This window comes from Bipolaris oryzae (genome assembly GCF_000523455.1).
Source record: "Bipolaris oryzae ATCC 44560 unplaced genomic scaffold scaffold_32, whole genome shotgun sequence".
Lineage (NCBI taxonomy): Eukaryota > Fungi > Ascomycota > Dothideomycetes > Pleosporales > Pleosporaceae > Bipolaris > Bipolaris oryzae.
Window position 1 is genome coordinate 156,163 of NW_006911308.1, and position 11,848 is coordinate 168,010.

Sequence of the window (11,848 nt, forward strand, 5' to 3'; positions counted from 1 at the left end):
AGCATTAAGAACTGACTCGGCCATGCTTTGGTTGCCTGCCAATGGGGCAATCAAGAAGGCGCGGTCGATGACCTAGGTACAAAAATGGATGTTGCGTCCGGCTCTGTTGTCAACCAATGAAGCTCGGCACACGCACAATCTGTGACCACGGGCCGCAGAAACGGCCGCTGCAAAAAAAACGAGAAAAAACCAAATGGCCAAAGAAAGCTGGTATCTCAAGGGGGAATATCGTCCGTTCCCCGAAAAAACATCGGGGAAAGAGCGGTAAGAGGGTATTGTGAAAGGAAGAAGAAAAAAACAAGACCGAAAGGTCTATGGTAGAGGGGGCCGTGACAGTCGTAGAGTGTAAGTCATGGGGGGGGGGGGGTAAGCAGATGTGCGTGTGGATGCAGGAAGGTGAGGGGTATGCAGGAAGAAAAAACAGGCCTCGTCTCTTTCAGGAAAAAACAAGAATCATATCCAACTTTGTTCATGCCATCATCGCATCGCTCGCCAACAAAACATCAAACAAGGACAGACAAGACAAGCAACAAGTAGAACAAAACAAGTGTATGTGAATGCGCAATAAATATCTTTCTTCGCTTCGTCTGCCGTCATGGACAAATCGTCATTGATCATGCTCGTCGATACATGTTCCCATATCCTTCGTTGCCAAATTCTCTCAATCTTCGTGGTAAACGTAAAAGGAAAATCTCAACGCTCGCTACGCTGTGCAAAATAGATACAGACAAAATCAAGGCCAATCTCGAGTGTTTCTGAGCAAAGGACATGACAAACACAAGGAAATAAGACTAGGAAATAAGAGGAATAAAACAAAAAAAACCCAGTATGGATGAAGTCGTGAACCAGGTCTCGACATGAAGAAACAACCGCCATGCTCAAGCGATGCAGGCAACAAGGTACCCAAAATCGACGTTGCCGTCCCATAGTATAGAAGACTGGCAAGGCCAGAGCGTTGAGAAAAGAAATGGCGATGCCCGTGTAAACAACGGGTATCTCAGCCAGACCGTGATGCAACTTGTGTCCCTACGAGAGCCCCTTGGACAAGGGGGAAGAAGTGAATCGCTATGCTGGTGAAAGGACTAATGCAACTTAGGAAACTAACAAAGGAAAGGTGGGTTGGTGTGTCCATGTGTGGTGGTGTGTTATGTGTGTGGTGGTGTGTTATGTGTGTGGTGGTGTGTTATGTGTGTGGTGGTGTGTTATGTGTGTGGTGGTATGTGGTGGCGTGTGGGTGGATGGCCCGCCAGGTGGGGCTGCTTAGCCAAGGTTCTCGACCTTGGTGCCCTCGGAAGTGCTAGGCCGTGACATGGCAGCAGACTCCTCGACAATGCGCTTGAACTCGTGGACGACCTCGGGGGCAATCTTGTCCCAAAGCAGACTACGCGTGTAGATCTCAGCCGCAGAGTCGCCCTTGTTCTGCTCCCGCATGGCGGCGAGAGTCTCGGCAAGGTTGCGACGGTGCGAAGGCTGGGCGCCGGGCGAGAGTGGGTCAGAGAGGTCGTCGCTCGTGACGCTGTATCGCGAGCGGGTAAAGTCGAGGGAAGTCATGCTGTTGTACTGGTCGGGGGTGATGGAGAAGAGCTGCTCGTGCTCCTGGTCCTTGGTGGTACCAGTGAGGTGAGAGTGCAGCTGGTCGAGGCTGGAGCCAGAGATACCAGCAAGCTCCGAGCCAGACATGGTGGTCTTGGGCCAGGCCATGCCAGATGGCGTAGGCTCGAGACCGGCAACGTGAGTGGCAAGGAGGCTCTGCTCGCTCAGGCCGTTTGCGACACCAGCGTCCTTGAAGATGCTATCGAGGACGGTGGCAGAGGCAGCGCGGACCTCGTCGGGCATGCGGGGAATAGGAGGAGCAGCGGTGCCAGACTTGCTAGCAACAAAGGCGCCGCAGAGGAGGAGCATGAGCAAGAGACCAGAAGCGACGGGCTTGTCCTCGTCCTTGGTGCGCGAGACAAGAGACACTTCCTGGTTCTGCTGGGGAGTGGGCTGGTCGTCAGAGGCAAAGTCGTTGACAAAGATGTAGTTGTCCCAGTCGCTGTTGCCCATGTTGAGGTTGTCCATCTCCGAGGCGAAGTCGGTGAAGGTGGTGCTGGGGGCGACGGCCATGCCATTGCCCGTGGCAGCCTCAAGGCGCTCAGTGAGGACGGAGACCTTCTTGCGGAGCTCGCTCGTCTCAATGGTGTGGGTGCGGACAAGCTCCTCCTTGTCGAACTGGAGCTGGTTGACCATGTGGTGCATCTCCATGGACTCACGGTGCCAGTTCTCCTTCTCGGCAACAAGGGCGTCATACTCGAGGCGCATGGCAGCGAAGTCGTCTTGCATCTGGCAAATCTTCTCCATCCACTGCTTCTTCTCTTCCTCGAGCTCCTCAGTGTGCTTCTTCTTGCGTTGCCGCGAGTCAAGTCTGTGATTAGGTCAGCGGATGAAACATGGAGAGCATAGACCAAGAGGTAAATTGGACCAAACATGGAGCGTGGAGCCAAGAACCAAAAGGCGGTAGTACGTACGCAGCCTGTCTGTTGCGAAGGAGGCGTTTTTGCTGCTTGAGCTCCTTGAGGTCCTCTTCGTTGGTGCAGCCTTGGATCAGGGTGTCGATGTTGTGCAGGTTGCGCTCGGCAGGGATGTCGAAGCGGGCATTCTTCTTGCGGATGCCGCCGTCACGACGGGGAGAGAAGGAGCGGGGAGGGGTGTTGGGTCGCATGCGCTTGGGACCCGGGCGGGCGTCCATCTCTTGCTGGTTGAAGGCCATCCAGTCGGAGTGGGTGTGGGGGGACATGGGTTGCTCTGGTGCGGCCTGGAAGACGGCACTGGGGCGGACGTTCTGGTGCACGGGGAGTCCGTGGAAGGGCATCTGGGGCTGGTCGACAAAGGAAGCGGCACCAAAGTCACCGGGTCCAAAGGGGTTGAGGGGCTTGGATTGAGTGGGTGTCCTTGAGCCAGAGTTGTCGGCAACGGGCCATGACTGTTGGCCGTAGGTAGCGGCCTGGTTGGGGGGTAGGCGAGCGAAGGGGTTGTTGCTCTGCTCTGTGAAGAAGGGGTTGTTGCCGTTTGTGTTGACAACGGAGCTGGTGGCTGTGCGGTCGACAAACTGTGAAGCGGAGAAGTCCTCCCAGATGGACGTCTCTGGCGAGAAGATGCCCTGGTTGCTGGTGGAGGGCGACATGAGGACGGGTGTGTCGAGGATGGTGGAGTCGAGGGTAGCGTTGTCGTCAAAGGAGAAGGCCGAAGGTTTCCGGTCGAGGGAGTGGAAGTCCATGTGATTTTGGGAGGCCGAGTAGGAGTGGTCCATGGCGGGCTCTATGTATGTATATATGGATGGGTGGGCGGTACCAGTAGCAAAGTACCGGTGTGGGCGGGGGAGTGGCGGTGTGGGCCGCTGGATTAGGCAAGCTGCAAAGGGCTGGGGGCCGCAACAGGACTTGTCAGCGCGCTGCACTGATGGGAGTTGATGATGGCAATGTTGCAAAGGCAGAGAAGCTGGGCCTGGCGTGCAGTGGTAGCGGCAGGCGGGCAGGCGGGCAGGCAAAGGTGCAGTGGTGGTTGATGGTAGTGGCAGCGGTGGGCTCTGGGTGAAGGGCGGGAGCGCGGACTTAAAGCTGGTGGGTAGTGGGCGGGCGGGGTGTGCATGGGAAGCAGAAGCATGGGAGGCATCTGGGCACGGCGCGGGCCAGGGTGTGGGATACGACGCCCCAATAGTGTCGGGTATGGATGCATCACTCCAGCACCCTTCCCTGGCGCCTCTTAGCTGAGGGCCGCCCGCAGCCATTAGCCAGTGTTAGCCAGTGTTTGCCGGCTGCCCGCCAGTGTCTGGTGCAGCCGTGCAGCCATGCAGCCATGCAAGGCGCGTCCAGTCCAGTAGTCCAGTAGTCCAGTAGTCCAGTAGTCCAGTCTTCTGCTGCTGCTGCTGCTCCTCCTGCTTAGCCGTTTGTCGCGCCCGCCAGTGCGCCCGCTGTCACGCATATCGCGCGCGACGCTCTGATGCTGTTGCTAATCCTGCTGCTGCTAATCCTGTTGCTGCCAATCTTGCTGCCAATCCTCCGTCCATCACTCGCCCGCCGCAGAGCTGGTCGTGACTGGCCTAGCCTGTGCGGGCCGGCCCATGTAGATACTGTAACCATGTATCCCACCCATGTCGGTATGTATCGTATGTATCGATCAAATCGACGCATGCGTGAAAACTCTGCTCAAAACAGTCAAGACAACAGACCATGTTCATGCTGCTCCTTCGCCTACTACTCTACTTACAGTGCACTATACTACCACCTACCACTCCTCTGCCTCCGCCTGCCGCGCAGAGCGAGCGAGCCACCCACCCATCCATCCATCCACCACCCACACGCACTGCTGCTGCTGCTGTCATCATCATGCCCACTGCCCACGCCCCATCCAACCATCCAACCACACCCGCCGCTTGCGCCCCCGTCCGTCACCCGACTTGCCCTCTCGTCTGTTTCGTGAGCCTGGCTTGGCCCTCCCCTCCCCCGGCCCTCTAGCCCTCGAGGTCATGGTGTCATCTGTCCAGCTTCCGCCTCTCAACTCGCCTTCTCCCACCAGGTGCACGAGTCATCTCACCGCTCCCTGCCCGCACCAGGCTTCCCTGTCTAACCCGCCCTCTGCCCACTCCCTCTCTCGTCAACGCTACCACCCCATCGTCACTCCATCTGCCTGCAATCGGCCTTTGTGTGAGCCAGGACGCGACAAACACGGCAGCTCTAGCCCGTCCTTGTACCGACTGCTGCTCGCATTACCGTGCCGCTGGGTTCCCGCCAGACTGTTGCATGTCCATGTCCCTCCCTCTGTGCGTCATTCTTCGTCCACTTGCACAATGCCTGCCCTGCCCGCCGTTTTCTTCCTCCCCCGGCCAACTTCGCCCGTCCTCTGCTGCCAACTTATGCCCGTGACAATCAATGCACTCAAAAATACCAATTTTTTATTATTATTATTTGCAAAGACCTCAATCAAGACCATACTTTGATGTCTTCGCTCCTGCCAACCTGTGCTCTGTGTGCCGCCTATCGCGGCCAGCCTAAACCATGCAATCCCTTCCCCCCCCCAACCAGACTACACATGTACGTACATATCCAAGTACATCCAAAACTCCGCGTCACGCCAATCCCGACGCGCGCCCTCTCAGAAATAGCAAAGCTCTCTCGAGATGCCACAGCAACCCACCCCACTGTGGGAGCCGACGTGCATGACAAGCACAGATGCTGCATCTGCTCTCGACTGCCGCGGCTGATCCGCAACTCTGTTTTCTTTCTCTTCCCCGTTCTCCCTCTCTATTGCGGCGCCTACTGTGGCACGCGTAATTCAAAGCCACCCCAACAAACTCTACTTTCTAGCCCAGAGCCACTCTCGGCAGTGGGGCTCCACTTCGACTATCCTCGCATCTGCCCACTTTGCTCTCTACCCTGAGACAACGGCCCTGTCTTGACCGGAACACATCATCACCATCCTGCTGCACAAGAAATCAATCACGTCTATTTCCATGCTCTCCACCAAGCCCAGCTCGTGAAGAGAGTGCTTCGTAGCCATCCACGTTTCCTCCGGGGGGTTGCAATCGCGATATTGTGGCTGCACAATGCAAAAGGTGAGGCTGTAGCGGTCAAAGGACGAGTAAAGAAAGACTCCGGGCTTACGCTCCACTATCCGCTCCCGCGCTCTAGTCTCCAGCCACTAGAACATTTTTGCTCCCTCCCGGAAAAAAGTCGTGTGTGTGTATTGTACCGTATTCTTCACTTCGGTTGATCGCTGCTACCTGCATCTTGGCCCTGCATTCAACTTACTCTCTTGTCTCCGAGAAAAAAAATGACATTGTCAGTGTACCCCGTGTATGTGAATGTATGACTCACTCCCCTCACCTCAACTCAACTCAGTGCCATCCGCATCCGCATCCCCGGGAAACTTCGACCTCCGTCGCTTCCTTTTCCAATAAACGCAGCCAATCACATTAACCAAAAAAATATAATCCGGCCGAAGACCGGACAGTTAACCAACCAATCGCATTCCCCCGAGAAAACCACATCTGTATACTTGCAAATAAACCCTAATAGCAATTCCCAACCTTTGGGTTGAGAAAAACCATTCCCTTCCCAACGTGTGTTTGTGTGTGTGTGGATCATCCGCAACCCGCAACCGCTGTTGTACTACACATCGCGGGTCCGGCATCCGTCCCAATTGCTACCAATAGGCTCGGTCTACTACTACTACTGCTGCTGCTACTACACACAGACACACAGACACATGCGCGCGCGCACACGACCCCCTCCACTTCTTGCTGCATGCATTTCCGTACCAGACCGCCCCTTCACCTCCAGAACCCGAAACCTGAAACATAGCGTCCTTTTTTTTTTGACTACTGCCCTGCAAACTAAAAAAGAAAGAGGGAAGGGGAAAAAAAGGGTGTGTGTGTTTGTATGTCGTCCCCTTACTAGCCCTAAATGACTTTTTTTCCTTCCTTTCCTTTCCTTTCTTTCTTTGATTCGACTTTTTCCGATTCGTGACATTGTTGCGGTGAGACGCGCGGATAGGCGGATTACACCCCCCCCCCCCCGCTTGTTAGAGACTTCTATTCCTTTCCCTTTCCCCCCCCCCAACACACACTGATTTCTCTCTCTCTCTCTCTCTTATACCAAATGACTAGGGTGCTTACTTTTACGCAAAAACCCATGTGATTCTTGCGGTGTAAGGAATATTCCACCATAAACCCCCCTCCCCTGTTTAGAACGGGGGGGGAGAGAGAGAGAGAGAAAATGGTGTGTTTGAGAATTATGGGGAAAACAGATCCATGCAGTGCGTTAAAGCAAGAAAGGCTGTCATAGACCTGTCAACGTCATACTTTACAGCGCTAGTCAACTTTTTTTTTAAGCTTTTGAGAGGTGGGTGGGTGGGTGTGTGGTGGTGTGTGCATTACTTACTTACAACATTGACTACGGTACCGGGGGGGCTTTTGGGGCCATGCGATAACAAGGCATGGGGGGTTAAGCACGGAGCACGGTGCATACATGGACAGACAGGGTCGACGCGTCAGGAAAAAAACGTGTATTCTGGAATAATGGTGCCGGTTGCCCCGTCAGTCGGTCTTGTCTACTACTCGTGTTGTGTGGAGGGGGGGGGGTCCTTTTTAGACTCGGGTGTAAGATATTGGCGTATACTGCTTGCCGAGCTAATGGGATGAGTGCCGAGTTTTGGGACGGTGAGTCGGGCCATTTTTTTCTTGAGGGTTTTGGCTTTGGATGAGGAGAGAGGAAATTGAGGGTAGAGAGGGATGGGAGGGAATGTGACTCATTGGAGATGAGATGAGGATATTGAAACACACCGGTAGTTGGTGTAGGGTGCATTCTGAAATGAAGGGATACCTTTTGTGCCTATGAGAACATGTGAAAAATTGTATACGCTTTGTATTTTGCAAACTCCATGCGCCATCGGAGTATGTACTGGGTATCTCGGTTCAAGCTATGGACCTTCTTTTTTGCTGTTCAACTCCCGCCTGATAAGTGATATCAACCAGAGCATTGACCTTTGTCCGCTTCTTTTTTTCCCTCTTGTTCATGTGAACTCATCTTCTTTGCTTCTTGTAGACTCTCCATCTTTGCTTCTTGGTCAGCTTGCATCTGCATCTGCAGGCAGCCTACCGTGCATGTGACTGAATTATTTGCTTCTCCCCCGCCTCAACCTTAGATTCCCCCATTGTCATCCCGAGACCACAGCTTCACGGTGCGATCCTTGCCTCCACTCACGATCCAGCATGCGTCCCTTGTCACATCCGTACTAAACACGGGCCCAGAGTGTCCTTGGAGAGTCTTACAGTGTGCCCAATCATCTGCTGAAAAGATTTGAACATTTTTGTCAAATCCAGAAGAAATGACAAATGTCGATGCTTTCTTCGGAATCACTTGCCCTTGCTCATTCTCTTGCAGCGGTATACCGCTCGTCGGACCATCAGTCCCCCTGAACCATCGAAGATCAGTGACTCCTCCTGTGTTGGCCGCAATCGAGTTGGTTTCTCTCATCGCACGAACGTCCCAGCATTTCATAAATCCATCTCCTGATCCAGAAAGTAGTCGGTGACCATCGGCAGCCCAGTCTAAACCATAGATAGGTTTGATATGGCTTTCCAGCATGTAGATGACTCGACCTGTCCTAACATCCCACACCCGGCCAATGCTGTCCAGACCGGCACTTGCAACCAAAGAACCATCGCCGTTGAAGCTTACAGTATAAACCTCCTTTGAATGTCCCTCTTGCATAAGGAGCTCTTGACCCGTGTTCACGTCCCAGAGCCGCCATGTGGTATCGTCAGAAGCTGACGCTAAGTATCGCCCTGTAGGATGGAACGCTAAACGACAAACACGGTCAGTGTGTCCTTCGAGTGTGCGCAGAGGTTTGTCGTCATCAAGCGACCATAGCTGAACTTTTCCCCCTGCTCCTCCAGAGGCAAAGTTCACGCTTGAACTCGATACAGTACTACCAGGTAGGGTTGCGTCTGGCATCCAATCTATGCCCGTCGCACGTTCCGCATGTCCACCCCGGTATGCTTTCTTCTGCTCAAGACTAGGAATCTCAAGCAGTGCTACCTTGCCACCCCAGGTGCCGTATGCGACGTATTGCCCATTTGGTGAAACGCGCACAATGCTCACTGGTCGATCTGCCGTTTGCGATCCGTAGAGTTCAAAGCCCTTCAGCCGCTCCTTGATGCCATTCCGGAACTCAATATGCGTCTTGAGTGGTATCGTAGCCTCGCGACGCTGATATGCGATTCGGTCCTTGGCTCGTGGCAGCGAATACTTGGCCATTTCCCGTCGCGCATCCAGAAGTGCCTGTGTACCCTGCGTGTAGAATTCCTCTTGCTCGTCCCCAGCCCCCTCTTCTGCGTCTTGCATGTCCACGTCTGCAGCATCCTCGCCCAATGCTTCCTGTGCTTCTGCAAGCAAGGCGCGAAGTCGATCACGGCGCTCAGCAGGACCCTCGCCGAACAGTGTAATTGGCTCTCCGCGCGAACGCAGCTTTGCTTTGACATCGCGATCGGCTGTAGGCACAACTAACTGGGCGGCTCGTCGCTTGCGATCAAAATCCTCCATGAGCGAAGAAGCCGACGCGTTTCCTCCACCGGGCATGGCATGGTTGCGGTCGAGCGCTGGGCATGTTAGCATTCTAGTATTGAATGTATGAATTGCGCCTAGATACTCACGGACACTGGCAAGATCTATCCCCTCCATGGCATCGCCCTAGGCACCCACATTAGCTCTTGTATTTCCAGAAGCTATACATACCATCCTGGAAGTAGCTGCGCAGCATGTGAAGCTTGCTGCCTGCTACCCAGAGACAATATACAAAACACATACCGCACCATTCTCCTCCTCGACATAGGCCTGACGCGCCGGATGCATGCTCATCTTAACTGACTGACTGTCCCACGGCGGGGAAGGTGATTGGAAGCTCGTGGGGGTGTCTCTCGAAAAGAAGTTCGGGGCCAGCCACGGGTTTAGGCGATAGGGCTGAGCTAGCGTCGGTTATGTCATTCTCCGCGTTTGAGCCAAAGGCCAGCAGCGTTTGGCCGCCCGGCCAAAAGGTTGCAGAATAGTGAACAGTTGTCCAGAGGATTATCAGAGCAAGCCGGCTTGTCCCTCTTGCATCTGAACCATTATCACCCCAATTGTTGTGCATCTTGAGACGATGCTCCTAGTACTCGTAAGTATCACCGCCCTCAGCAGCTAGCCGATCGGCAATGACGACGGCCAATGTGAATTCTTAGCCCAAGGGTCCCTTTTTATTCCAACGTCGTCTGTCGCAAAGGTACGGCGCCGCCATGATGCATTCCCTTCACTACCACTCTCTGCCGCCATCCTCTCCACGTGCTAATTCGTAATCGATAGGCTTGGGCTTTGGCCATGTCATTTGCGATAACCAGTGCAGCGGGCCTTGCGCGACTTTCACCAGCACCGCGACGCGCCTCATCTACTGGCTTCTTTCTGCTTGCCCTCTCCGCATCGCCTTTGGTAACACCTGCCTCGACCAGCCGCAGTCCCAGCGTCCCTTTGCAGCGAATGCCTCCCCACGCACACCCTACCTGTCCCTTGAATCGAAACACCTCCCCGGCCACAGTCGGCTTACGATCATTTCATTCTTCCTCGCACAATTGGCGGAGTATGCCACAATATACCTACCATGTAGCTGCCTCCTACTCGGCCAAGCAAGACAACTTTGACGCAGAACAAAATCTGTTCACGCGCCCGCTCTACGACCCGAGGAAAAGCAAGATTGAGGATCTGCGCGAGTGCAAAGAGGCCATCGACAAGCGGAAGCGAGCAAAGAGTGGACAGGACGCCTTCTTCTTCAGCCAGGTGGGAACCACCGATACCACGACATTTGGAGTTGCAGACGGAGTCGGTGGTTGGGTCGAGTCTGGCTTGGATCCCGCAGACTTCTCCCATGGATTGTGCGAGTACATGGCCTGCGCAGCGCGCTCATGGCCACACGGATTCAACACGACGTCGTTACACCCGAAGGACCTGCTTCAGGTTGCGTACGACGAAGTTACCGATGACGCCAGCATTGAAGGTGGCGGCAGCACCGCATGCCTGGCGGTCGCAGAACCAGACGGCCATGTCGAAGTCGCCAACCTGGGCGACTCAGGATTCATGCATCTGGGTCTAAACGCTGTGCGACATTTCACACAGCCCCAAACGCATGCCTTCAACACTCCCTATCAGCTCTCCAAAACGCCTCAACGCATGCTGGTGCAGATGGCTGTGTTCGGTGGTCCAACCACACTTTCGGATCTACCAAAGGAGTCGAGTGTAACGCACCATAAAGTACGGCATGGAGACGTCCTCGTCTTTGCAACCGATGGTGTGTGGGATAATCTTAGCCCGCAGGATGTGCTAGGTATTGTCAGCCGTCAAATGGTGGACCTAGGTGCTTGGGTTGAGAGAGATGGCACAATTGTAGTTGGAAGAAATCTAGCAAAGCTGGTCCAGGCCGACTCAACTCGCAAGGCCGACAGTTCTTCGCTCCAAGCAAAGGTCGCAGTTGCAATTGCAAAGGAGGCCAAAGTGACGGGACTCAATACTCGTCGGGATGGGCCTTTTGCCAGAGAGGTACAACGATACTACCCTGGCGAGAACTGGCATGGCGGCAAACCGGATGACATTGCTGCCGTGGTGGCCGTTGTGCTCGAGGAGGCATCTCCACGAGCCAAGCTGTGATCATTTGTACGACCTACCGTTTGGATGCATGAGTAGGCGATGGCGTTTCGGAGAAAGACTTGCACAATCAGGACCGGGGCATAACTACATACAACACTCATGAGAGGTGATTTCATTGGCTGCTCTAGCTACGCAGTGTCTTTTAGCAAGCCTTTCATTCCGGCATAGTTGATTGGGTCTTTGTTCATGTCTCTACAGCGTGTTTTCTCTTTTGGATAGATGTTGTAGAAGAGAGGGGACTGGGGTATCAAGTAACGAGGTATTTGTTTTGGAGGCTACGGGCTGGTATCTAAAACTTTATTACTATCACGATGTATGCAAAGTGTTGGAATTAAAGATATTGTTGCTTTCAAGTTATGACATAGCGACACAGTGAACTATGGCTGGGTTGACAGTTCTACACGACCACATGACATTCTAACCTTTGACTTGCACTGGTACAAGTGCGAAATTGCCATAACCAGTCCAAAAAATGAATACGTATGAAATAGTCATTACTTAGGTGCATGTGGAAAAAGCAAGCACTTCGAAGACAACCAACAGTTTTGGCTCAATGTGTATTGCCTTGAAGCTGTTGTTGTCCATTCCGCTGCAGGAACCAAACCTGAGGGCAAAGCCATTACACAGATACCCATATTATG

General features: G+C 53.9%; 3 protein-coding genes across 3 annotated transcripts; 1 reads left to right on the forward strand and 2 right to left on the reverse strand.

Moving 5' to 3' along the window:
* Positions 1-1,260: 1,260 nt before the first annotated feature.
* Positions 1,261-3,289, reverse strand: COCMIDRAFT_89716 (uncharacterized protein; the record flags this gene model as incomplete). The annotated part of the gene is made up of 2 exons (XM_007687693.1): positions 1,261-2,404; positions 2,508-3,289. The coding sequence occupies 2 exons, from the start codon at positions 3,287-3,289 to the stop codon at positions 1,261-1,263; spliced, it is 1,926 nt and encodes a 641-aa protein (XP_007685883.1).
* Positions 3,290-7,676: 4,387 nt separating this feature from the next.
* Positions 7,677-9,395, reverse strand: COCMIDRAFT_89659 (uncharacterized protein; the record flags this gene model as incomplete). The annotated part of the gene is made up of 3 exons (XM_007687694.1): positions 7,677-9,136; positions 9,191-9,227; positions 9,345-9,395. The coding sequence occupies 3 exons, from the start codon at positions 9,393-9,395 to the stop codon at positions 7,677-7,679; spliced, it is 1,548 nt and encodes a 515-aa protein (XP_007685884.1).
* A 495-nt stretch (positions 9,396-9,890) lies between these two features.
* COCMIDRAFT_24518 (uncharacterized protein) lies at positions 9,891-11,207 on the forward strand (the record flags this gene model as incomplete). The annotated part of the gene is made up of 1 exon (XM_007687645.1): positions 9,891-11,207. One exon carries the CDS (start codon positions 9,891-9,893, stop codon positions 11,205-11,207), a length of 1,317 nt encoding a protein of 438 aa, XP_007685835.1.
* Between the last annotated feature and the right edge of the window lie 641 nt (positions 11,208-11,848).